Source organism: Plectropomus leopardus, chromosome 8, assembly GCF_008729295.1.
Source record: "Plectropomus leopardus isolate mb chromosome 8, YSFRI_Pleo_2.0, whole genome shotgun sequence".
In the NCBI taxonomy this organism is placed as follows: domain Eukaryota; kingdom Metazoa; phylum Chordata; class Actinopteri; order Perciformes; family Serranidae; genus Plectropomus; species Plectropomus leopardus.
The window spans coordinates 4,047,983-4,075,893 of NC_056470.1; the positions used below are offsets into that span (position 1 = coordinate 4,047,983).

The window sequence follows — 27,911 nt, forward strand, 5'->3', positions numbered from 1 at the left end:
AAAGCCTTTCTTAGATCCGTCAGCGTAATTAATAACAATAAAACTATCAAGCTTTGGGAAAATTATGCCTAAATCCTCTGACTAAATTTACTGTGTATTTGTATGTTTGTACATCTGTTTATTTTTCTTGTCATGTGTTTTGTTTGCTTTCTTGCTTTTAATTAATTTATTTTAATTCATTTATTTTCTTGTCTGGTTATTTGTCTATCTTTTTTTTTCTCACTTGCATACTGCATTTTTACTTGAATATTTAAGATGTCATTCATTCATATGTTTGTATGTACCTTTTACCTGATGTTTTGTATGTGTTTGGATTGTCAGTAAAAAAAAAAAAAAGAGGGCTTCCAAGCTAGCAAGTTTTGGTTCTAAAAATATTCTGAAAATGTAACAATGCAACCACTGAAAGTTTTAGAGCCATTTTCAGTGGCAAGTTTTTTTTATGTTCTTAGAGTTTGGGCAACATTTTCTATAAACAGCATTTTCTTTTTTCTTTTATGTTAATATATCACATTACATTACATTTTCATCTAAAAAAAGGGTCTGTAATCTCTGTTCGCAGTAACATTTTCTGAATGTTGCTTTGAAAATGGTCTTCCTTTGTCCTCATGTAACATTGTGGGAATGTTTTGTAAGAGTACATTCCATGATCTGTCACCTCTCAACATCACTAAAACATCCTCAGAATGTTGCAGTTAAAACATTGCATCTTTGTCAGCATTTAACCTAACAGGAACATTATTTGAAATGATAAACATTCTTAAAATGTTCTTTGGACATTAGATTAAAATGTTTTCTTTAAAACATTCTTGCAACTTGTAGGTTATGTTAGCTAGTGTTGTTGGGACGTTCCCTGCTAGCTGGGTATCTGCCTCTGTATCCATCCCTCCCCTTATCTGTAAATGATTCAACATCTACAGAGGTCAATAGAATTTTTTTGGACTTCAAAGGGAAAAATAGATTACATTAGCTTAAAAATGTGTTCTTTTTGCTAGCAAAGCAGATGGAGCTCTCAAAGTCCTGGATTTCAGGGATACTGTCAACAACTTTCAGGTTAAGTGGTTAAAAGGAGGTCGCAAAATCCCTGATTCAGTTTGGTATTATATCCCAAATCACATTTTCAACAAAACTGTTCTTGTCTTTTGACATGTAATTATTTGCCTGATAAATTGCCTGTCTGATTAATTTCACCAACAAGCCCTTGTAGCTCTAAGGCTCTCCTTTGTCCACAATGTCTCTCAAAACTTTCTTCTGGAAAGACTGACGGATTAGAGACAAATCTTTATTCTTTACTAAATGATTCTGAAAAGGTATTAACCATATTCTTCAGCTCTGTGACGATTCTGGCAATATGAGTTCATATAAACAGTTTATGTCTGTGCACAGTTCTCCAATTCCTTTTAGAGAATTCAACTTCTTGACTTGTAACCATTCCAAATGCATTAAATCAGCTCATGAAAAATCGCTAAAGTTATGGTGATATTGACATAACACAGCCTTTGCTGTTGTTGGATGGAATTAAACTAACAGATATAAAGTAATAATAAACATTTTGTTCAGTCTTTTCAATGAAATATTAAAACTGTATCATTTTATACCATTTGTATTACGCTTTGTACTTAAATCTTTCAGATATATTATTTCTTACTTGTACCTGCTGTACCTTCTGTTGTTTGGTTTGCTCCATTTGTCAATTAATATATATATATGTGTGTGTTTTGTGTGTGTATATATATATATATATATATATATATATATATATATATATATATATATATATATATATATATATATATTGGTATTTCATTCAAGTCAAGTCAGTTTTATTTGTGAGGCCATTATCACAAATCACAGTTTGCCTCAGAGGGCTTTCCAGCATACCACATCCCTCTGTCTTTGGACCCTCACAGCGGATACATTCATATATTGTAGTTTATGTATGTGACAATAATAGCCATATGTGTATAATAATAGTGGAGGTATGAGTAATAATAATGGCAGTAGTAATAAAAGTTGAGTAGGATCATGGCATCAGTGCAACCACAACCCACAATCCAGGTGCAGCCGTGATCCGAGAAATCTACCAGACAAGGGAGCAGAAGCTGAGTTAGTGACATGCAGTAATAGGACATGAGTGCAGATGAGGAAAGAGAGAGAATGAGAGAGGAGCTGTATCATAGGAAGTCCCCTGGCAGACGAGGCCTATATGAGCCTAACTAGGGGCTGGTCTAAGGCAAGGCTGAGCCAGCCCTAACTTTCAGCTTTATCAAAGAGGAAAGTCTTAAGTCTACTCTTAGATATGGAAACTTTGAAGATGGTTCCACAAAAGAGGAGCCTGACAGCTGAAGACACTGGCTCCCATTCTACTTTTGGAGACTTAAGGAACCACAAGTGACTCTGCATTCTCAGAGCTCAGAGTTCTGGAGTTGTAATAGGGAGCTCTGAGCTCTGTAAGATATGACAGAGCCTGACCATTCAGAGCTTTATAAGTGAGGAAAAATTTTAAATACCCATTTTAGAGGTGAAATAAAGTCATTGTTGAGACGCAGACCTTTTCAGCTGCCTGTCTATCAGCTTCGCTAAATCTTTGCTAAATTTGTGGTTTTTTGTCTATTTTAGTGCTTTGTGTTGTTGTTGTTGGGCGGTGGTGGCATGTAGCTGCAGGAAGAATAGGCTCACCAGTCTGTAAACTCTCCTCCTGCAAATTTTTACTAGTGCTGTCTCTGTACTATGCTGCACTCTAAATCCTGACTGAAAATCCTCAAATAAAGTATTATTTGAAGAAAGTCACAATGCTGATTAGAGACTACCTTCTCAGGGAATTTAGAGATAAAGGGGAGATTAGATATAGGTATATAATTTGATAAAAACTCTAGATCCAGAGTGTGTGTTTTTAGAGGAGGTTTAATTACAGGTACCTAGCCTGTTAATATAGACAAATTAATTATATCCAAAAACTGTTAGCTTAGGGTGAAACTTCCTTAAGCAGCCTAGGATGGGGTCTAAGAGACAGGTTGATTGGATGAGGAAATAGTTGAAGTTAGTATGTGAAGGTCCATGGGAGAAAAAACAATCTATGTAAATTCCAAGCCTTACAGACGTATCTAAGGTTCCTGTGTTTGAGGTTAGGTCAGTTGAGGGCAGGAGGTGATAAATTTTTATCTCTAATAGTAAGAACTTTATAATTTGAAAAAAACAACAACATAAAGTTGTTACTGCTGAGGGCAAAAGCAATAGAAGGCTCTACAGAGCTGTGACTCTGTCCGCCTGCATATAGAAATGCAAGAAAATGTTCAGTGTCTTCCTCTCAAATTTAAAAATTAATTTTTGGGTGTCATATCCCGCACAACTGCAGATTTCTGTTTTGTTTTCAATATTCTGCAGGCAGACTGCTCAAACAGCAAGCCATGTTTCCCTGCTCTTTAGATGTACATACCTGTTTCTACTGAATAAGTAAGCTATCACAGCACAGAATCTCTGTTGTAAACATAGTTTTTGTAGAAGTAGGGTCAGGGTTTCTGCAGCAACTTCACTACTTCTAAGGTGCATGGAGAAGGAAAATGAATCAGAGGTTCAGACTGACTCTGACTATGATGAAGGCCACGAGTCAAAATGCGTTGGTCTAAAGACCAACTCTATTAAAAACTAGAGTTGTTCTAAATACTACAAGTGTTGTTGGACTTTCTATGCCTTGTGAACAAAGTTTTTATTTGCAATAGGTAGCCTACTTTCCTGGGGTGAAGCTAAGAATGACTTTAATTATCAATTAACCTTTTTAAACCTGGATTAACATCAGTTTTCTTGTGTTGCACTCAGATACCTTTCACAAGCATTTCAATTTTAAAAGTCACAAGGTACAAAGTACAAGGTACATTTATTCTCATTTTTTAAAACGTGGTTTAAGGAGAAATTAAATGGAAGTTGATCCTAAATCCTGCTACATCTTTTTGGCGTTGAAGGAGGAGTTGAGGAGTCTGACAGAAGAAAGAAAAAAGCCGCTCCATAGTCTGGTGGTTCGGCAGTGGACACTTCTGTATCTTTTCCCAGATGGCAGCAGGGTGAACAGACTGTGGCTGGGGTGGCTGCTGTCTTTCAGTGTCTTTTGGGCTCTGTGCAGACACCTCACTTCACCGAGGTCACTGATGCTCTATAGATGGGAACCAGTGATGTACTGGGCAGTTTGAATCACCCGCTATAGAGCCATCCTGCCCTGGGCTATCCACGAACCATGCCATTTTGTGATGTTTCATGTCAGTATGCTTTCTATTGGCCCTCTGTAGAAGTTAACCAGGATCTCGCTCTGGAATTTAGCCTTCCTAAGTTTCTGTAGGAAGTAGAGCCTTTTCTGTGCTTTTTAACCTGGGTGGTGGTGTGTGATGACCAAAATAGGTTCTCAGTGATGGTAATTCCAAGAAACCTATAGCTGTTCGCCTGCTGCACCTCAGCTCCACTGAATTAGACAGGGGTGTGTATCTTTGCATCCTTCTTTCTAAAATCAACAATCAGCTCCTTGTTTTTTACTGACATTGATCAGTAGGTGGTTCTCTGTGCACCACTCTGCAAGACTGTTGATTTCCTCCCGGTATGAACTCTCATCGTTGTTTGTAATACAGCCGATGATGGTGGTGTCGTCAGCATACTTCACTAGAGAGTTCTGCAGATGTCTGGGAGTGCAGTCATGGGTGTACAGTGTGAACAGAAGGGGGCTGAGCATACAGCCCTGGGGGGGGGGGCCCCAGTGTTGAGCACTAATGTAGAGGAGATGTGACTGCCAGTTCGAACTCTCTGGGGTCTGCATGTGAGGAAGTCCAGTATTCAGTTGCAGAGCGTTGTACTGAAGCCCAGAGTGTTAAGTTTTCAAATCAGCTTCATGGGAGGAATTGTGATGAATGCTGAGCTGAAGTCAACAAACAGCATCCTGATGTAGCCGTTCTTATTCTCCAGGTGAGTGAAGACTGAGTGAAGAGCAGTAGATATTGCGTCTTCTGTCGATCTGGTGGTTATGAAAGTATACTGGTGAGGGTTTAGACTGGCAGGTATGTTGTTCATGAGCAAATTGTGTGATTTTGTTTGAAAACGTGTCTAAAAAAGCAATGTGAAATTATTGAGGTTAATTATTATGATAAAAATGGGGGAACAAATCCAAAGCTGTATTTATAGTTATTAACTATTTTATCTTCAATCTTTTTTAACTTTATTTTTTTTTAAATTTTCTTTTTGTGCTAAATCAAGACAGTTTGCTCAGGTTTCAAAGGGTTAATCAAGCCACTATGTCATTAAGTCTAAAATTTTGAGGAAAATATGTAAAAACAAACTAAACCAAACCAAAATTAACAAAACAAAACAAAAGTAAAGTAAAGTAAAGTAAAACATAACCATCACAATAACCCAAACTAACCACTAACCTAGTAACATGAATTTGCTTTATCCCCTTTGTTTGTCTTTATTACTTCTATTAGAATTGTTATTAATATTATTCACCCTAAGAGTTCACTCTTAAAATAGCTGTTGTTTTAATCAAATATTTTATAAAAACATTAAAGCAGCATAACATTATTGATACCAAGTTACTGAGTCAGAAGTATATTGACATTATTATGCTTATAATTCACAATTTGAAATGGTCAATCAAACCCCCATGCAGCGGTGAGTGGGGCAGTAAAGAGCATCCTTCAGCCAGTGTAATGTGTACATACACTGCCTGCAGGAAATCTTTCTCTCTGTCCTGCTTGAATCAAAAAAGGCCTGGGTGTTTGTCAGCCAACATAATTTAATTACTTATAATGTCCTTAATGTTATAGAATTCTAAATGCTGCTGTTCTAGGGTATGTTTATTTGCCCCACATTTAGTTTTGCTGTGTTGCCTGTTGTCACCCAGCAGCAACAACAGCTTCAAATATGTGCAGAGAAATTTATCCGGTGGTCATTTAGCTCAATATCAGTTACATTATGATAAAATACACAACATGTTGGTATTCTAACAGAGGGACTCTTTTGTTATAGCCTATATGTTGTGGTTGATATATAAAATATCTGTTTGGTGGATGGTGGAAGGCTCAATCTAAACCGGTATCATATAAGATTATTTGTATACAGCATCTGTTCAAATGAACTATTTGCATGCAGGGGGCTGGACGTTGTTTTGTTGCATTCCTGCGGAGGGTTTGACCTTTGACCTGGTTGTTGCATTCCAAAGAGTCTTGATCTGCAGCAGCATCACAGCCAGCCCTGCACTCACGCTGCTTTTGTGCTACAGAGAGACGATGTGTGTTGAGCTACATTAGACAAGGCATTGGACACAGTAGCGAGAATTAGCAGAGAATAGCAGCCACCACAGCATAGTCCCGAGCTAAAGGATCATCTTGTTCTGGGTCTACTACACAGCTAACCTAGTACGTAGTTAGCCATTTTGCTAAGAAGCTAAACCGCCATCGTATTGAGGTTGCTTTGTAGACACTCAGCAGGCTAGCCGCAGACACCAGCGCAGAGGAAATGAAGGACAAACAAAAGAGAAAGAAGGAGCGGACCTGGGCAGAGGCAGCTCGCATGGTAAACAGTCTATTTAACACGTTGCATGAATATTATTTATGAATTAATGTGAACTTATTGCTCCAGATGTGTTGTTGTGTTCATTCTCCTCACGACCACTGTCTGCAACGTTACTCGGCTTTAATATCAGCTAACATTGATTGGCTATTATCATAGCAGTTGTAGCCCAGCCAGCAGGCAGCTTATGTTTGGAATAAACGTAACTCAGGGGCATTTTAGATGTGTTGCGTGGATTTGTGGCCGCTGACATAAAGAGCTACTCATCGCAACATGCTAACGCTGGCTAGCATGCTAACATCCACCTCCCTTGTTTTAAGCTCTTTGTTTGCTAGGCAGAAAGCTAGCTAAGTTAGCCCTATGCTAATTGCCACCTGAACAACCGAGTAACGCAAAACGAACGGACGTTTATGCGGTTAATATGATCAAAGCAGTCAGTGAAACGTGACGATGTTAAACCCATAACGTTAAGATAAATGCTAACTTTGTGCAGTGGTAGCTATTAGACCGTTATGCTGACCACAATGCACGCTACTGATAGCAAAGCTAGTGGCTAATGTTAACAACTCGCTAACCCAGCTGTATTGTGAATAAAGATTGGCACGGATTGGTTCAGGAAAATAAAAGACGTCCCGTAATCGTTAGCCTGACCTTGTCGCAACTTCAAAGAAGAAATTGAATATTTACGAAAGAGGTATAACGTTAACAGGAAACATTTAAAATGCAAACGTTAAACACTGGCAAGCTGGTGGGATTATTTCACTGCAACTTAACTTTACTTCATAATTATTTAACTAATTAAGAAGCTCATGGACAGCTGAGCAGCTGGATAACGTTACATGTTTGATAAGTGAATTTATGGTTGTGCGGGTTTCCACAGTGTTTGGTGTAATCCTTAGTGGTAGGGTAATGGGTTCACTGGTCATTTGGGTCTGTTTTGGCAGGATAGGCCTTTGCTTTCTATTCACATCACAGTAGCTGGGATAGAGGAAAACCACAATTACTACCTCTTAGCAGTGTTCAATAACACTGATTCCTTAAAAAAAACGGAGGTGCTGCCTAATAGCTGGGTATTCTTTAGCGTGCACCCTTATTTTATTTGCTAAGGTTTATTGGGCCTCATTTATAAATTCTGTTGGCACAAATCTGTGCTTTAACTATGTGTTCAAATGTTAAAGTAGAAATACAGGATTTGATTTCATATCAGAATTTCTTTTTAAATGTCAAATGATGAAGGCTGGGCTGTCTCAGAAAATGTAAACACACATTTTTTTAACTAAATGCAGAGCATATGAAAACTGCATTCATTGAAAAAGGCTTTAAGAGACAACAGTATTTAAAACCATTTATTTACTAATGTATGCATTTGATTCATCTTTTCATGCTCATTAATTATTGTCATAATTAAAATATTTCACTATAAAAATTGAGTGTCCTAGTCCTAGCTTACAGTGGCGTAATATGAGAATGTTTATATTGACATGTAACAGTTTTAGTTTCCATTGTGTTTATTGAATCTGCCCAAAAGTGTTACTTCTGAAAATTACATTGTTGATACTTGAAATGTACTCTTTGCAACAATAAAACATCTCCAGGCTTTCTTTCTTTCTCTGTTGTTGAGTTTAAGGTTACCGTAGTGAGCATCAAGGAGTAGTTGCTTATGTAGATGAACATGCCAGACGTCCAAATGTGCCCACACCGCAGACACTAAGTAAAGAGATGGATCAAGAGACTTACCCTCGTCTCACTCTCGCCCTGTCTCTCAAACTTGGACTGAAATATGACCAAACAGCAAAACTAGGCAGAGCTGATCACAGTTGCATATCAATCAAGATTATGTCAGTGCACTGCCTATATTTCTCCTAATATGTTTTGAAAAACATATTTATTGCCCTATTTAGTTTTCATAGCAAGAGTTTGTGAACAGGAAGTTGGCGTCATACTGCGTCCTGCACAGTGAATATGGAGGCTGGAAAAATTGAGATCAAACGGTAAAACTAAGCAGCACTGATCAAATATAAACCAAGATTCAGATTCTTAGTTGCATATTTCTCACCGCAAATGTTTTCAGAAACATGTTTTAGCTTTCTGTTTAACTGGAATACATAATTAGGCTGGCCACCATTATGTCACACAGACCAGTCCAAATTACGCCACCCACTAGCAGGAGCGTTTATTGGACTGGAATGCCACGATGCATAGTTTTCTACCTCTTGAGCAAAAGCATCTTCTTCTCTGTTATCTTTGGTCATATAATTTCAAAAGTATTGGTGTCTTTTTGCTGCACGGACAACCTAGATAATTTGAAGATTCTCTTTACATTGGGGATTCTTTTTTTTTTTTTTTAGGGATTATGTTATTGACTTTATTAACTAATAGGGATTCCCTATAGCGGCTGTAGACTATGTGACGCCATTGCAGTTCCTGCAAAATATTAAAAATTGGCCAGTTTGAATATTGCTGATGAGTTGTTGTGGGTGATTGCTATCAGCTTTTAGAAGTCCGTTTCTGTTTTAAGGTTAGTAATAGATTGTAGAAAGGAAATCAAGGTTGATTGCTGCTCTATGGGGAAAGATGGATAATAATTAGGAATTTACAAAAGTTATTAGTACGTCCAAAACCTTAGTATGAACAGATTATTCCCGGTGAAATATTGCAGTACGCAAAAACTGGAAATAAGGGCTGCACAATTATGGCCAAAGTGAATATTGTTTTAATCATTAATGAGATCAAGATTATTTATTGTTTTAAGGGACAAAACATATATATTTTTATTCAATATTTAAATAAACAGAGCTCTCCTGAAATTCCATGCTGCACTTTATTCCTGCTATGTACTAACTTTACATCTAAAAAAGATTTTTAAAAGTTCTTGTTCACCTGAATTCAATGCAAAATATAAAATATAAATATAAACACAGTTGTCTCAAAACTGTTTGTCCAGAATTTAATGAATAGCACACTACTTTCACTTTCACATTGTGCTACATTGCCGCTAATGAACAAATCTGCATCAAAATCAGTCTGAAAATAAGGTTCTTCACCTAAATTCAGTGACTCTCCTGTGGATACTATATACCTTTCTCTCTCTGAGTGATAGCTGGAATGTGAAGAACCAAACGTGTACTGGTAAGTAAAGGATACAGACCAAAAGGTGATGGTCAGTTATTGATCACCCATATTGTAACAGCTGGAAATTCACTCGGTCACAACTCAATTGTTTGTATATATTTTCAACTTTCAAATAGCCTTTCAGTATCAGTTCAGTATCAGTTGGGCTTCAATCTGAATTGTGAATCTTTGTGCATTTTGTGTTTCAGGAGTGAACACCCTGCATACATTACTCCTTACACCTGATATTTTCTACTACATGTTAGTCTAGCTTCCTTTCAATGCTTACATTAGGCCTACTATTAACAGCTCTCAGACAATTTCTGAGTTAGTCTATCATGTTAGATCATTAGGAGAAACTTGGTTGCCTTAGCAATGGCACTTGCACTTGAGTCTAAATAGATATTTGTTGTGTGTTCAGGGGTTTGTCTCAACTGTGCAGAAGTAATTGGTCAGTCTGTGTGGTAACACCAGTGTTGTCCTTATGTTGATTTTTTCCAGGTGTTGGAGAACTTCTCTGATGCACCTATGACTCCCAAACAAATCCTCCATGTCATCCAGACCAAAGGGCTGAAGGAAATGAGGTCAGGCAAACAGACGTGTAATAGCAGTGTTAGCTGCTATTATTGAAACAGAAAAGACTGTTAAGATGCATCTGTTTTCTTGAACGTGTTGGCAGAAGCTGATGTTAGGAGTGATATACTCCTATACTTTCTACATATAGAACTACAAACCCAAAGTATCAAAAAAGATTAACAAAAAGAAAGAGCTGTCACACAGCGGACTTGGGCCATCTGGCATTTATCCATCATTCAATCCAGATTATTTTTTGTATTTCTCTTGCATTTTTAGTCAGCCTGGTGAGACTATCCTGATGATGTGAGCTCAACATGTGTGTTCACATCTACATGTGTTTCTCTCCCTGTATCTTAAAACACAGTTTATTTATATTTAACATTTGTATGTTATGTGTACCTCGTCAATAACAGTCCCCATAAGGTTGTCACTCCAGCGTTGCCAGAATATTTTAGTATTTCTCCATAAGCAGCCAGCTGCCTCTGGACTGCTGAATATCAGCTATCAGCATCCCTGTTGTCTGCCTGAAGCTTTGTGAACACTGATCTGCAGGGCCTTGATCTCCAGCTTTGCAGCCTCTCGTATCTGCTCCTCCATCAGCCAATCAGTGGCCAAACAACAATATACATGGTATTTGTACTGGGGAACACCCTCTTCATCACCAACAGAGCCAGTTAATAAATTAAGCTTTTGCCATATCCAGTCAGAAAAACACCAAAAAAAGCTTTTCCTCAGAGATACTCGATGAGTGCATCCTCCTGTTCCTGTTTTATTGTTATTATTGACTGTATTTCTGGAGTAACTTCCCTTAATCGTTGTGTTTACTCTGCTCATGTTAGAGTTAGAGCTTGTTGCTGTGGGAGCCACCATTACTGTTCTGCACCAGTGGCTTGCATTTTATGTCATCACCTACAACGCAGTCCCTTTTTGGCTGCTATTGACAACTACGTTGTAGATTCCTGATTGGCCGGAATAGATTGTAATTTCTGGAATGTGTTCAGGGTGGCAGAGGGTCCAGACTGATACAGAGAGAGAAATAGAATGTTGAGCTGATGTCATCAGGATGGTCTTACAAAGTATTCAGTGAACTGATCACACAGCACGCACATCAACAACATGTCAATCAATGTGGTCATAACTGAGGTTTTTTTTATTTCCCTCTACATGGACCATGTTGCCTGCTGCTGGCCTAAACAGGAGGTAGGTTGAAGGATCCTCTGCCTTTATTGCATAATCTCGTTACTTCACTTCTATAAACTCTACCCCTGTTTTTGATGCTCTTTTGTGCACTTGGTGCATTATGTTTTCATGATTAAGGCAAACAACACAATATGTCCGATAGCTAATATTACAAACAAGCTAACTGCGCTAATGATGGATCGGAAATGTGCAACAACATTTTTTGCAGACACAGATATCAAATAAAAGCCAGAGACTATTTCGTATTGGGTTGCTGTGAGCTGTAAATTTACCTCGTGAGCAGAGGGCAGAAGATTACGTTATTTCAGAGCCAGGTCTGCAGCCGCCTCTAACAAAAGCAGTGTGTAAGTGAAGAACGCTCACTCTGCAGCTAATTCTGGGGAACAACATGTTCCCGAAAGTATACAGCAAACTGACTGGCAAAAAAACAAACAAATAATAAATGACTGAGGGGTCTCAGACTGATGAGTCAAATCTCTGACTTTCAGGGGGCAGCCCTATTATCAGTACAAATATATAATAGTGCTATCAAACAACATTTTTTTTAAATCACAAAATTTCAATGGTTAATTGCAATTGCAAAGCAAAAGTTTATAATAGCAAATCTTACCAGATTGTCTTGATTAGGAATTAAATGACAGCAAAAAACTGCATAGGACTTGCAAAAAGTGACATCACTATAGTTATAAAACTTAGCCCAGTGCAGCCACTTCAAGATGAGAATGTAGGCCAGAGATTAACGCAATTTTAAATTAAAAATTTATTTTAAATTTATTTTTATTTATTTATTTTATTTATTTATATTTGTATTTATTATTATTCTAAATTAATAAATTTTATTAACATGTTAATTATGACCTTAATCGCATCGCAATTAACGCAGACAACCCCAATTGATAATTAAGGTAATGCAAAATTGTAGAGCTTACTTTATATAGATTAAATGACCAGGGAGTACCTTAATTGTCAACTGCATAGATTGGATTAGCCAAAACTTGATCACACTGATGCCAAAATGTAATATTGCCATTAAAAAGTCATGTTTAATGATTTACCCAAAATTCCCAAAACAGCCAGAATTATTGAAAGGATAGATACCAAACAGTATAAATGGTGTGGCAAAATGTCTGACAGTATTTACATGGTCTCCCAGTATGCAGTGTAACATCATATCACCCAACGTGAACTGTCAGTAGTTTTGCCCGCGTAGGGATGTAGCACTAACTTTCTTTATTGCTGAATTTGGCTTCATGTCTTCAGTCCATTGTGTCCACTTACATCAATTGTAACCATGTGTGTATGTGTGTGTGCGTGTGCATGCACAGTGGTACAGCTCCATTGGCCTGCCTGGTCACCATGCTGCACTCCCAGGTGAGAGGAGACCGAGTCAAGAACAGCATCTTCTTCAAGCTGCCTGGACGAATGAGCTTGTTCACTCTCAAGGTATGCACTGTGAACATTTCAAAGCCAGTGTTGATAGGTGGTTGTAATTGCTTAAAGGAATTTAAACATCAATAGCAATGATACATTGATCTAGATTATCCATGCAGTGATCAACAATCCAATATGTATCAAAATAATGATACATATTCTCCTCTTTAAGATATGCCTGTTTTCAAATTCTGATGGCACACTGCTGTCACCATTTCTGTCCAAGCATGCCTACTTTTTAACAAGACTAAGTTATAACCAAGTATTTGGCTGGACCATGAACGGTGGCTCCCAACCTTTTTTCTTCAGGTACTTTTTGAAAGTAAACTGATGAGCCTTGACTTAATGACATATTGGAGGAATATTTCATATGACATTAAAGTCATAACAATAACAGTAGAGAACAACTGATAAACTGTACTATTAACCCTAACTGCCAGAAGTTTGTGATAATTTAGCTATTATGATACATTTTGAGATTAGATTATAAGGTTGTATCCTATGACAATCAGACTGTGTGTATTATGTACTTTTGAGGAAAGAAATCAACAATGATAGGCTTCTCTTTTGAGAAATTTCTTTTGCTTGGCTATCGTTTGTACGACAGGACAGGGCTGTTTAGCTGAGTGAAAGCTCTGAATACAGCTTGTGTTCAAGTCGTCACTGTGCCCCATGAGATTCTAAAAAGAAAAGTATGTCCTTAACATTTATTTAGACTTAAAAAATAATAATTGCATTTAGTTATATTAACAGAAATTAATGAAATGCTGACATAGGCCTACTGTTCATTTTGTTTCATTTTATTTTTTAAGTTTTCTAATACCCTGAAAATCAAAAAGGCCTCATGACCCACTGGGAAGCTTTGGCGACCCATAGTGGGGTTGAGACTTCCCGGTTGGAACCAGAGGTGTATGTAACATGTTGTTATAGTCCAGCCTAATAATCATGTAGCCCAAAGATATTTCAAAATGGAAAACAGTACGTTTAACATTAGACACAGTCACACAGTGGAAGAGATGTGTGTTCTCTGGAGCTGTACCCTCTGGTCATTAACACATCCTTCCTCTACAAACAATAAAAATGTATCAGTGTTGCTCACAATGCAATTTTTATTGCATACTGCCCTAAAAAGATCTAATAAGTGTCTGATTTTCTTCTTGTCTTTATAACGGCAGCGCCACCTGTTCTGACACCGTAACACATATTAGTTAATAACTGTAAATAAATGTATGGCTCTTGTTTTACAGACACAGGTGTTCCTCAAAAAAATTGATGAGGTGATCCTCTCTCTCCTCTGTTCAAAACTGACAGAACAACTGCGGATGGTTCGTTAGCTGTCGAGCTTGCTATTTCCATCATGCTACCATGTTACATAGGTCACGCTGGTTAATGAGGAATATAGTAATACAAGACTGTGAGTGTCCACAGATCTATCAGCTTTTTAGTGGCCAATAGGGAAACAGCAATGTTCATGACATCAGTCACTCTGACCAATGCTGCAACTTCATCACTCACTCACTCACTCACTCACTTACAGACACAGTTTCCTGTTTATTGGGCTGGCCTCACGTGCTATGGTCCAGCCAAACATTCAAACAATGCAACACAGTTAAACAAAAAAAAAATCCTTTGAAGATAGTCCCAAAGCAGTCCGAAAAATTGTAACGGACTGTAAGGTAGCAGGCTGTACCCAGCATGTCGTTCTGCGGTCTAATTCTGTAAATGTACAATGATTAGTGTTACAAATTGTTTGTTCAAAAATACTGTCATCATGTTTTTCCCAATTGGAGAATTAGTTGAAATGTTAGTAACAAGGGCAGACAGTTAATGTGAGTCACCTCTCAGTACTATTGAACAGTACCTGAACAGTGGAATATAAAAAATATATATTGTATGGGAAATACACAGCACCACACCACAGGGTAAACTGGATCTGTTGAATCAAATGTTTTTCTGACTACATGACCACAAAATCAATTAAAAGGAGAAAACTGTGATGTGCCTTCCTCCCAACTTTGTAGAAAAATGCCCTACAGTGGACGAAGACGACAGCAGAGTCTGATACACCAACAGAGGTTGCCAGCAGCACTGTCCACCCAGCTTCCAGCAGCAGCAACCCTGCAGCAGGCACTGGTGTGGCCCCGGACGGCCCCACTGAGGCCACTGAGCAGGAAAGCTGCGACTCCACTGAGACCACTGCTGTTGCCAGCGGAGACAATGACGGTAAAACTACGCCACACACATCAGTACAGACCTCCCATACAGGGTTCTCCATTATGGTGGTTTAGTCATGTTGAGCCATGCCCTGAAACAGTGTTTTTTTTCCACTTCTGTTGTGATGGCACACTAAAAGACGAAGCCCACTATGCTCCCCGGTGTTGACCATAGTGCCATAGTGCTTTTTGCATAGGTTACCCTATGTAAAACTAATCTTACCACCTGGATCACCTTGCTCAAGGCTACCACAGTGATGGTAGTGTGGGCGGGGCAAGCGGGGATCTGTCACTCTTCTTCCCAGTGCCAGCCTGGGAATAGAACCACTATCTGTGTCGTCACAAGTCTAGTTCTGCAAGTGGTGAGAAGTTACTTGGTACCTATAGTGTAGGGCTGGGCAATTAATGGAAAAATAATCGAGACTGACATTCAGAACCTCTAACTGACATGATTTTGCCCATGTCGGTTATTTCAGTTATTTCTAAAATTCTGTTAATCCTTTCCCTACCGGGTTTTCCAACTCCCACGCATCTGCCATGTGTTTCACGCTCTGTCGGGCTCTGCCTCACGCTCTCATGGCTAATCTCAAGCTAAAACACTGCAACAGCAGAAGTGTTGAACAATCATATAATGCAGTGAATAACTTTGACTCTAGAATACAACTGATTACTTGACAGCTGAGTCTTATGTGCTTCCACAGCATTTCATTATGGCAGATCAAACAGTTGATGTTCTGACAGCAGTGCAGTGAGACAGACAGCCAATCGGGCTGGGAGTGGAGCTTCTCCTCACAGCACCAAAGTGTCTGAATGAAAAAACAGACAAATATTCAGCGGTGGAAAGAGACATCTTTGGACTTCTACAGACTACTTTGTTTTGGTTTCAGGTTCAGTCAGACTTTGGATGGAATTTTTTAGAAACACCAGGACACATTGCTCCGTGTCTCATCAGCTGCCTTGCGCAGGGACAGATGTAGTGATTTGGGGGCCTGGGGCCACAGGCACATTGCCTTATTTTCAACCTTTCTCTAACTGAGAATGTTGGCAGGCTGTTTGCAGCTATAGAAGTAGTAGGCCGGCTCAAAACTTTCTTTCCCCAAGTGAAATGATTAATAGCACAGAGCAGAAGTTCAAGTCAGTGTCCTGGTCTTGTATATGTGTTTTTCTCTGACCTGAAGCGTCGGTGGATGAGAGCTCGTCCAGCGCCTCCTGCTCTACAGAGCTGCAGGCTCCCAGCAGCCAGCCCCAGACCCGCCTCAGCAGGGCTGCAGGACAGCAGGGACGCACAGACACACAGCAGGCCCAGCACGCTCAACACACCCAGACTAGACTGAGCCGCTCAAGACAGGTCAGTGAAGCCACTGGCTTCTCCATGTATATATCATGGAAATTCCAACATAAAGTCATTACCCGGGTTTTACTGTCATGCCATGTGTTTAGATTTGATCTGAGAAATAAGAAAACACTACTGCTTAACATACTGACTGTACTTCTGTCCACTGTGTTCACCTGTACAGTCAGGAAGGCAGAGGAAGAAAGCAGTCATGATGCCTCGTGTTGTCCTCACCCCTCTTAAAGTGAATGGAGAGCATGTCCCCTCAGGTAAGATCTGCAGCAGCATCATCAACACAGCAGGAATGAAGCGAGAAATCAAAGTGCTGATTGGTGTGACTGCTTAGACCTCAACATTCTCATATAAACACAGCCAGAAGGAACAATACAGAGAAGATGAAATTAGGGAGGATGACAGTTAAATGACAATCAATGAATCAGTAATTAAGAATTTAATCAAACCTGTGAAATGTAATCGATCTAGTAATAGGCTATGCAATGCTGTCAAAGTATGTGTTGCTGTGAGCTTTGATTGAGGAAACAATGCAGTTGGTATTGTTTCAAATAAACAAAGTTCTTCTGTTTGTTTGTTTTGGGTTTTTTTTCAGAAAACAATTAGCTTGTTAATTTTACCAATAATAAATGAAGGAAAGCTCTTATAATATTCAACTCTAGACAAAACTTATTTTCAGTAATGAAAGGCCTTTATCTCACTTTCATTTTATCCATTTACTTACTATCTGAAGGCAAGATGTTCCCCCGGGCCTGTCATACACAGGCAACCACAGGGGCCAAGAAAATTTCACTTTGTGTATGTGTAGCTGTCTGAGTGTTTAATCGCATATATTTTGCTGGGGCAGGACCCATGAAGAGGAGTCGGGGTGGGGTGGATGTAGACTTTGAAACACCAGGCTCTATTCTGGTCAACACCAACATCAGAGCCCTCATCAATGTGCGGACCTTCTCAGCCTTCCCCACACACTCGCAGCAACAGCTACTGCAGCTGCTGCCAGAGGTGGACCGACAGGTATGTCATGTTTCTGCCTTACAGTTAATCCTCAGCTTTAATGTCTGTAGTGATGCTGCTTACCATAATATAACCATCACACACATAATTAAATGTGAAAAAATAAGCCAATTTAATACTTTGGACTTTTAGTGTAGTGCAGTAGCTGGACTCGACATGACAGACCATTGCTCTGCAGCTGTCAGAGTTACTTATTGCGAATTTAAAGCTAAATATGGAGTAATTGCTCGCAGAAGTGAAGATGCCCTGTGTCTTTTGGGTGCCAGCTGATGCACGATGAACCACAGGGCGCTTTCACACCAGAGCTGTTTGGTCCGCTTTAAACGGACCAGAGTTCGTTTCCATGGATTGTCCCGTTCATTTTGGCTGGTGTGAAAGCTCAAACGAACTCTGGTGTGGACCAAACAAGCGAACTCTGGTCCGCTTGAAAACAAGGGTCTCGGTCCGCTTCCAACTGACCCCTAGTGTGGTTCGTTTGTGGTGTGAATTAAAACAAACCAAACACAGCGCTTCATAGCAGGATTTCTACAGCTGAATCAATAATAAATCAATCTGCTGATCACGTAATATTTCCGCAATCTCATAGTTGAGTCTGACAGTTATTAAAACAGTCAGATGCCTCTGCTGAGTGAAGTTTTTCAAAAGTTAAGTTTATTAAAACAATAGGACAGGAATGTCTAACTGGCCTCTCTGTCATCAGTGTCACTGCAGAACTCACTTAGAAGCTGTCATACGTCCTTATTAGCGCGAGGAGATTCTGCAGAGAGTGAAAAAAAAAGGAATTTGTTCTGCAAATTAGAGCGGGAGAATCTGGGGAGTCGCCCGGGGGAAAAATGAATGACCTGATCACCGATCTCTCAGCAGGTGATGCAGATGTGTGTCTTTGTAAAGCCTCCAGCAGCTGCTGCAAAATGCCTGTTTTATAGTTATCTGTAGTGGAACATATATGCAAAGTTTATAGAGTTTTGTGATTTGTCTTCTATAATATGTAAGCATAACAACGAAGCAATTATGATTGCGCACCCACAGCGGCCCTGATAACGTGATAGATGTGCAGTCTAGAAATAGCTGCCTAATAATGCTTACTATCGGTTCCACCATTTCTTTACCTGCTCTTTGCAACACGTGTTGCATGAATTCACTGTCAGTCACATAATTTGATTTCCCCATGTGGGTCCTGATGATGCATGATGACAAATGCAAAAACTTTCCCTTTTTCCAATTCACCCCTTTTGATTCATTTGACAGGGTGCAGGTGTAGAAATCCTGCTAAAATCACATTTCTCCTATTATAAAGTCCAGTGTTTGTTTCGTGTTCATTCACACCAAAAACGAACCGCACCAGGCTTCACTTGGAAGCAGACCGAGACACCTGTTTTCAAGCAGACCAGAGTTTGCTTGTTTGGTCCGCACCAGAGTTCATTTGAGCATGTGCAGTGTGAAAGCGAACCAAACCAACTGAAATTGCAATAATGTTGCAATTTCACCCCCCCCCCCAATCGAATCGAGTCCACGGACTATCAGGAGTAAAAAGGACAACAGTGAACCACAGGGGAATTAGAGTTAAGCACACACCACCATACTAGGAGTGACACTTATTTTATTCGCAGTTTACATCAAAACAAAATAAAGCAAACAACACATTTCGCATGTTGCTTTATCTGAGCCCCTATGTGCTCAGTGGCCATCAGCTGTGCCTTTATAAAGGTTATGTGCTGATTAACAAATAATCCAACAGGTGCACAACAAAAGGTCAACAAAAAAAAGCAATAACAATGCTAATTCTGCTGTACACATTTTTAACATTAATATTACATTTCAGTAGACAATGAAACTCAATAATGTTGGAGTACAGCAGAGGATGAGTAGGTCCAGACTGCATACATTTCCAAAAAGATGACATAAATATAACTTAACAGTTTAATACATACATAGACATATAAACAGGTAAGGTGAACATTATTAACAGATTAGATATAAAATATACCTTCCCTTATAAGGGTGAGGTATTAATTAAGACATAAAAGGCCCAAACATGAAAGACGGCTCTACCTGGGGTATAACCTTTGATGTGTGTGCTGATCTGCAGTCTGTTAATTGTTCGACAGTGCAACAAGAGAAACGTCCATTTTTTAATTTAACAAAAAATCAAGTCTTAGCAGCAGTTTAGGGTGGGTTGCAGTGTGCTGGCCAAATTATTTTTTGTATTTCTGAATTTTGTAATTGAAATAATGTGAAGCTGAGCTCAGGCTCACACTGTGTGTTTAGCCATGTTTAGGGTCAATGGGATGCATGTGAGACAGGGGCCACACTATTCCACAAGGTGTATTATTGTTTCTTGCAGTTTGTACATTATGTTCTCTGTGGCAGATTGGACCAGATGGAATGGCCAGACTGAGCAGCTCAGCTCTCAACAATGAGTTCTTCACCCATGCCTCTCAGAGCTGGAAAGAGAGGCTGGCAGAGGGTAAGTTATTGGTCAACAAAGAAATCATAAATGCAAGCAGAGAAATTTTTGCCAACGGAAACGATGTGCTCCAGCATGGTTCACGTGGTATGATTGTTGTTTGGGATTTCTACACTCTATGGCCTCCTTTCAAACACCTCTGCAGTAGGGGTAGATGATAGCGGTTCTCAGTACCCTGAGAACCGCTGTCAACTGGTACCAGTAAGTGACTGGGTGTGTACTTAAGCACCGATAAGCTCCATGACAAACGGTGCTGCTATAGGTATTTATGATATAACTTGTGTTAATTCAATCTAACCTGATTCTAACAGAGCTAGCAACCTGCCCCTCATGATAATGGCGCTGCAAGCATCAGGGGATGACGTATGATGTTGTGCTCACTGCTCTGCTCTTAGTAGTAGTAAGACGAACACTGGACAAGACTGAGCAGTCAAGAGTGTGGGCTCACTTTTCTAATAAAAGTCATGACGGGGCAACTAAATGCGCTTTGTGTCAAAGGGTAGCTGTAAGTGCAGTAGTCCATAAATATGAGGCAGTGCCGTGTCTTTGATAGCTCTGGCAAAGCAGCTAATACTAATGTTAGTCTGGCGCTGGAACCTCGAGTCCCGATGGCTCCAATGGCAATGCTACGGGGAGTAGCAAAACTAAAAATGCAGGCAGCACTCATTAACACTAATAAGGCTGCAGCTTATAACTGTGTTACAGTTTTTGTTGTTGATTTTAGGCAGTGTAATGTTGCCAGATTATTTATTTAATCCCATTGATGATGTCAGTAAAGCAGCAGTCTCTGCTTCGTTCTTAGTAGATGGAAGTCAGACAACCAAATCCAACCTATTTACCTTCGTGAAACGAGGGCAGATGACACAGGAAAAATCAGCAGAAAGTCACAGGGTTGCTGCCTATGATAAAAGTCCTTCATTTAGTGAAGTTGGTTTAGGTATGCTAGAAAACTGCTGATAGGTATGCTAAGAATGAAGTTTAAGTTGCCGATATCGATAAGCAGTATCGGCATCATTAAATCCTAATAACGCCCATCCCTACTCTGCATGGTCTTAGTCAGTCAGTCCATACAGGGACCTGTCTTTATACTCCTGATGGTAGCACAGTCCTGGAACTGAACCTGCTGCTTGCTGGGGATGACCCAAAAAAACAAGTAACCACTTACAGCGTTACATGCACTGAAGCGTTGCAGCGTTTTGCCCTTGTTGAAATAGCTTTAAGGCAGGATATTTTTTACTCTAACTTGAGTAAAATTTGAGAACAAAATTATTACGTTAACATCATTACATTTGAAAGCATTCATCATGCAGCTTTATTTATTTATTATTTTATGCATTCATTCACTTTCCGTTAAGAGGCAGGTGGTAAGCTGGTACCAGAGCTGCTGGCACTCTGATATGCTACGGCACCCATGCCTGCACATGTTTAGAGCCGGCACTTGCTGAAGCTTCAGCAGGAGTATGACTTTCAAATGGCTAGCAGCTAATATTTATCAATGACAGCTCACCGTGCAGCGGGCTCCTGCTTTGAACGCTGCTCTGAAATCAGTTCATCAGAGAACTGTGCTGACAATGAGCTGATAGAGCAGTACATGTCTGTTGTGTCAATGCTAATGCATTTAAATAATAAATAAACACTATGTCATGCTAATCAACTGCCACCAATCCTCCTGTGCTGTACAGTAGGTCCAACTATTCAAGCTGACAGTGACACGCTCACTGCTGCAGCCTGATGAGGAGACACAAATACAGACTGAAAACAGGACAGACGACTTTGCCTTCATGTGGACATGACTGATAGAATGTCTCAACCACAGATGGTTTTCTACAGGTCAAGGTGAACAAGTGAACACATCTATTTTCATTGGACTGCTGATGATAGTAATCAGTCTTAATGAGTGATGATATGAGACAATTTTAGAAAGGTTAAGACTAATTTGGCCACTTCTCTAATCAGATTGTGTTACCATGATTGGATCTATGATCACATTGATCATGTTGATTTGCTGATTTATTTGCCAAATCATGATATTATATAGGAGACAACAAGCCAAATGTAATTTTGAAATCCTTTTATCTCATGGTGTACTTGGAGTTATTATCAATGAGGGGTTCCAACTGGGTCCTGGTATATGTGTGGCAGGTTATTTAATCAGTAGATAAAGTCTTCTCATTATATCACACATAGATACAGGTCTGTAATCTCTTGTTTACCTGAGGAAAATCATCTGTGGTTGAAATAATTCCCATCATATCAACATCTAATCAAATACTTAATTTCTTTTAATTTCTGAAGTTGCTATTTTGATGACTACTTTTACTTCTACATAGGTTCTTATTTTGTAAAGTAACAGTGCTTCAGAGTTTTTAGCCACTCTGCCCACCTCTCATTGTGACGTGACTCCTTTAAACCTTCCCATATGTTTGTTTAGGTGAGTTCACCCATGAGATGCAGGTGCGTTTCCGGCAGGAAATGGAGAAAGAGAAGAAGGTAGAGGCATGGAAGGAAAAGTTTTTCGAAGAGTACCATGGGCAAAAGTAAGACCCAGCCTGAGTCCTAATTCACAGTTTCCACAACAGCCATATTTTTTTTTTTTGTCATATGTATGGTGTTTACTCTAAAGTTAGTCTATTTTTAGCATTTTTTTGTTGTCTCAAGACTTTGTTAACAGCAGTATAAATAGTATAATTTAGAGAAGCCTTGTTGTACATCTTCATTTTTGGTCCCATGTTTTCAGTTATCTTCTTCCAACTCCTCTGTTGTCCTCCATGTAGTTTGGAAGCCACTTTTGTATGCTGCCAAATGCCTGTGTTTATACAGTTTGCTAAAACATGGTTTGTGACCCTGTAGGTCTGGCCTGACGCAAGAGGAGTCTCTAAAGCTTACCATGAGTGAAGCCAGTGAAGTTGCTGCCAGTGTGCTGGACAGTGATGTGGCTGTTGTGGCAACTGGTGCCCCCAAAAGACGCAGCGTGGGTCGGCGGAGGAGAGACGGCAGAATGAGGAGACGCACGCGGGCTGACCTGCGTCGTAGGGCCCGTCGGACCCTCTGCAAGGCTTCTTCTCCAGCCCTACCGTCTGCAGAAGCAGCTGAGGCCGGTGCTGCACTGGACATCTCGGCAGTCTCTATTGGCTCTCCCATGTCCGACAACACGGTGGTTCAAGACGAGGTGGTGCTGCAGGCTGAGTGTGGCGTGGAGCTTCCAGCTGAGAGCTCCTCCATAGAGCCGAAACCCTCTCCCACTCAGGAGCCAGTCACATTGCCAGTCACCACTCCCACTCCCACTCCCACTCCCACCCCAACCCCCACCCCCACCCCTACCCCAAGCCCCAGCCCAGCCTCCACCAGCGCAAACGAAGAGCCAGAAGCTGTGGCCCGCCTGCTCACAGAGGAGGCTGCACCTGTACTGGCCTCCACCTCCTCACCTTCCTCTTCCTCCTCCTCCTCTTCTTCATCTGCCTCCTCGCCTGTCTCCTCACCCTCCTCACCTTCTGATAGACAGGGAGCTTTTGCTGCAGGCCTGGACTCCTCTTCATCCTCCTCAGGATCCTCCAGTGCGGCAGTGGCTGCTGATCCTCTGGATGACACAGCCTCCGTCGTCACCTCCATCACAGGGGGAACCACCACCAGCAGCCGTGAGAGCAGCCCCTCAGCCAGCCCAGCCACTACCCCTGTACCCAGCGCTCAACTCAAGGAGCAGAAGAGAAGGCCAGATGAGACTCAGGCCTTCTCCAGCTTCCCCGAAAAGAGGCCGCGGCTTGACGACCGTCAGTCCTTTCGTACCACAATTGACAGTGTCCGTTCGGAGAAGCCGCAGCCGACAACAGAAGAGCCCAAGGTGCCGCCTATCCGGGTAAGACTTTGTGCACAATTTCTTTTTGCCTGTTAAGCCATGAGTGGTTTACAGGTTAAGTCTGACTCACTGTCTGTGTGTCTCTGTCCCAGATTCAACTGTCCAGAATCAAACCTCCCTGGGTCAAAGGTCACCCCACCTACCAGATCTGTCCCCGGATCGTGCCCCCCGGCGAGGGCTCGCGGCGGTCGGGGACGGGGGGCGCGCGCACCCTGGCGGACATCAAAGCCCGCGCCCAGCAAGCCCGTGCCCAGCGCGAGGCCGCTGCTGCTGTTGCAGCCACTGCCGACAGGGCGGGGCCGGCCGGGGTCCGGCTGCGGCCTGCTGCTGGGCTACCGGATAGCAGCAGTGGACGACGAGCACGAGAACATCCAGGACCTATCGAGCCCGGAGGAGGAGGAGGAGGAGGAGGAGGAGGAGGAGGTGGAGGAAATGGAAGAAGGGGAGGTGGTGGGATGGAGGAGCAGGGATCGTCTTCAGGCACTAATTCGTCTGGAACACAACTACAGCTTCTCAATGTAGATCCTACACCTCAGCCATCCCCTTCCCTGTCCACTACCTCAACCTCCATGTCCTTAGAGCCCCCGCAGACCCCAAGCCCTCCTCGAGAGGAGGCAGCTGGGAGGCCAGAGGCTGGAGAGGATGCAGAGACAACATCAGCCAGTGTCCAGAGCTCGTCCACCGGGGTCACAGAAAATGCAACTGATTCACCCTCTTCAAAGCTTGAGGTGCGTGAGCCTGCTGCAGCCCCCCCAGGGACGGCTCACCAGGGTTGTGAAAAACCCTCACTGGCCCCGACTTCCATTCCAGATTCCCTCCCCAGGTTTGGGGCTCAGGGTGTGGATGTTATTCAGACGCTGGCCAGCTCCTGTCAGCCCAAAGAGCAGGTCCAGGGGAAGGAAGCTGCACTTGGAGGTGTTATCCAGCATGGCTCCCAACACGTGGAGCCCCAGGAGGTGTTCTCTCATTCAGCAGCAGAGAGACAGCAATCAGAAGCATCCTCTCCCCAACAAGCAGACTCCTTCAGTGGAGAGAAAGACGACGAGGCACATAGCGACTCCACAGAAACAGCTTCCGACTGTGAAAACGACATCCAGGAGGATGAAGCGCCGCAGCCTGACTGGTGCCCCCAGCTGAGCATACAAAGAAACGGCCAGCTGGTCATCTGCAGCCCCTCTCCACAGAACCAGCAGCCGGTCATCCAGGCCCACGTGTCCAGCCGCCAAGGTCAGACTGTCATTCAGCCCTGCTTTCCCAATGGCTTGCCTCACCCTCAACACAGCGAACACCAGTCCCTCCCCCCAGTCCAGTTGCAGGGGATCAGGAACAACAACATTGTGGTCAAAGTGGAGCCTGGAGAGGACTGCAGAGGGTCCAGACAGAGCTCCACTGAAGAGGACTGTCGAGGAGGTTTGAAGACCTCTTTCACTGCTGCAGTTGCCTCCAAGAGACTGGCCAGCTCAGCCAGGCCGGTATCAAGCGTAGAGGCCAACAACCCTCTGGTGACTCAGCTGCTGCAGGGCAGCCTGCCTCTGGAGAAAGTTCTTCCCTCTCACTCTGCCAACAGGCTGGAGATCAGCCGATTGCCAGGACCACAACCTAGACCACCGGTGGCACGGACCCTAGGGCCTCGCAGCAGACCTGAGATCTCAGCCCAGTCCCCCAGCCTTGAACTGAGTGCAGCCTCTCAGACTAACAAGTCTCCAACAGTTCACCCAGTCTCCTGTCTGATGGAGGCCCCGGCTGGGTCGCAGTATCAGTCCCAGCAGGCCCCCGGGGCAGTCCCGGTCATCACATCTCTGCCCTCCTCCTCCAGTTCCTTGTCCTCCAGGAGTAAGTCAGACCTCAGCTCTCAGAGCACGGTGGAGTCTGCAGTTATTAAAGACCCTCATGGTCCTCAGCCCTCTAAGGCGGTCACTCCAGACAAGCCTCAGTCAGCCCACCGAACCATGCCTAATGGTCCCTCTCCTCCACACGCAGACCCCTGTCCCACAGAGGTGGTGCCCACCATTAAGATTAACTGGCGTCCCCCCCAGTCTCATCTCCCTCTCTCTCACCAACAGCAGCTGTCACCTGCATCCACTGTAAAGAGTGAAGGAGGTGCGCGGCCCCCCTGCCAGGCCCTTGCCAAATCCTCCCCCATTAAACCCATGAGTGTTACCAAAAAGGAGCCCGGGAGCTGCAGGGACGGCTACCTGAGCGGAGGGGCCATGGAAGGACTCCTCAACATGGAGATGACTTTAGCCAGGATGGCAAAGAAGGAACACAGCAAGGCGAGCTACTCTTCTGGCTCTCCCTCCTCCTCCTCCCCCTCCCCCTCCTCCTCTGCCTCTTCCCTTCCCTTCCAGCTGTATGGAAAGCTCCCTAAGCATGCTGGTGTTGGAGGGGTCAGCTACACAGCCAATGTGTCAGTGATGGACAACGGCAGTTTCTCCCGGAGCATGGCGGACAGCGTGCTCCAGCTGCGCCCTCGCATGGCCTCCAGTCAGACTACCCTCAGCATCCAGGCCTTTACTGACAGTACGGCTGAAGAGGTGGCGCTCAAGTGCTCGTGCCGCCTCAAAGCCATGATCATGTGCCAAGGCTGCGGTGCCTTTTGCCATGACGATTGCATCGGGCCCTCTAAACTGTGTGTGTCATGTCTGGTGGTCAGATAGTATGTGCACTTGGAACTGCTATCTGTACTGTGTGAGCAGCAGGACTGGGTGGGCTCCACAGCCAATAGAAGCACACAAGAGGCGCCTGACAGGCAAGATTTGCCTTGTATAATATAATTGGTCTGTATTTTTGTTGTTGCAGATTTTCAGATTTTTTTTAGCTGTACTTATATATTATTATTATTATGGTTATTGTTGTTGTTGTTATTAATATTAATTATCATTATTATAATTGTGAATTTCGGGCATGGTTGATTGTAACTTGTGCCTTTTTTGTTTTCTTTCCTCAAAAACATTTACCTCATCTTATCTTGCTCCACCTGTCATCATTTGGTGGCCATCATTGTTTTGGTCCCTCGTTTCCTCAGCAGACGGGGACGTATTGTTGTCTCTTTGCGCAAAGAAGTATTTTTTTAACCATTAAACTGAGTAAATGACATTGTTTCATTGGTTTGTGTTTTGACTCATTTCATGGCTCCTTAAACACCTGTCTGTGAAGTACAGTGAACAAATAAAGTGATAATTGAACAGTGCTAGGGTCTCTGAAGCCTTTGATGAACAGATACTGAGCACTTCCATGTGAGAGGTTCAGACAGACCTGTAGCTTCAGTCTGTAGAATTTACTTATCAAAGTCCATGTTGAAGATAGCAGTGGTCCATAGCATGTAATATCAGGACAGACACAATCACTGATACCAGTTATTTTCATCATGAAAAACAACAACTGCATTCACTTTTAGGGGAGAGCAGTGTGTCATTTATCAGGTGAATTTATCATCAGTAGACTACTTCTCAATATTTACATCACAACCAAATGATTTACAAAATATTTAGCATTTCTTGTAATTAGCAAGTACCTAAATCCTGAAAAACACTTTTTTTTTCAGTTAAAAGGAAGGCATTTAGTAGTGCTGATTGATTCAGGTCTAACTCTTGACCTTTGAGTGCAAGTATTAAAATTCTACATATTGTGTATAAATATGCTATTGCAATTGAATTTAGCTATTGACTGATCATGGTAGCAGGAGCTGCTCTCATCTCCAAGCTAGACCCCTGTCACTACCCAGTCACCAACAGACTTTGTGTGTATGTGTGCGGGGGGCAGGGGGTTGCTGTGGATCAAGAGGTGGCATGATTGGGTTATTGAAAGCGTCTCAGCCCGCCTCCCACCCCCCATTTTTGAGACTGTTCACATTTCAGGGAGGAGGCACTCAAGCCAAAAGTGGGGGGTTTAGTTACTCTTTAAGGTGTTAATTACTTGATCACACCCATGATAAATGTTTGTGTGCATTCTCTAAATGTAACTTGCCTTTTGGTATTAATCAGAACAACACTGAGTATCAGTCGAATTGATCTGCCCAACCTCAAATGAAGGATGCAAGCTGCTGGAACAGCACACTGATCTGCACCCCTGATGATGGACAGGGCCAAGAAACATCTGTGCAAAGCCTTCCATCTAGTGAAAGGAACCATAAACAGAGGCAGGCAGTAATACATGTGA

At 42.0% G+C, this 27,911-nt stretch overlaps 1 protein-coding gene across 1 annotated transcript; it reads left to right on the forward strand.

Moving 5' to 3' along the window:
• The first annotated feature begins 6,200 nt into the window (after positions 1-6,200).
• asxl1 (ASXL transcriptional regulator 1) lies at positions 6,201-26,944 on the forward strand. Its single transcript, XM_042491441.1, has 11 exons — positions 6,201-6,546; positions 10,156-10,239; positions 12,754-12,873; positions 14,883-15,084; positions 16,253-16,422; positions 16,592-16,676; positions 17,267-17,433; positions 19,804-19,900; positions 22,332-22,437; positions 22,751-23,753; positions 23,846-26,944. Exons 1-11 carry the CDS (start codon positions 6,490-6,492, stop codon positions 26,408-26,410), a joined length of 4,656 nt encoding a protein of 1,551 aa, XP_042347375.1. The 5' UTR covers positions 6,201-6,489; the 3' UTR covers positions 26,411-26,944.
• Positions 26,945-27,911: the final 967 nt, after the last annotated feature.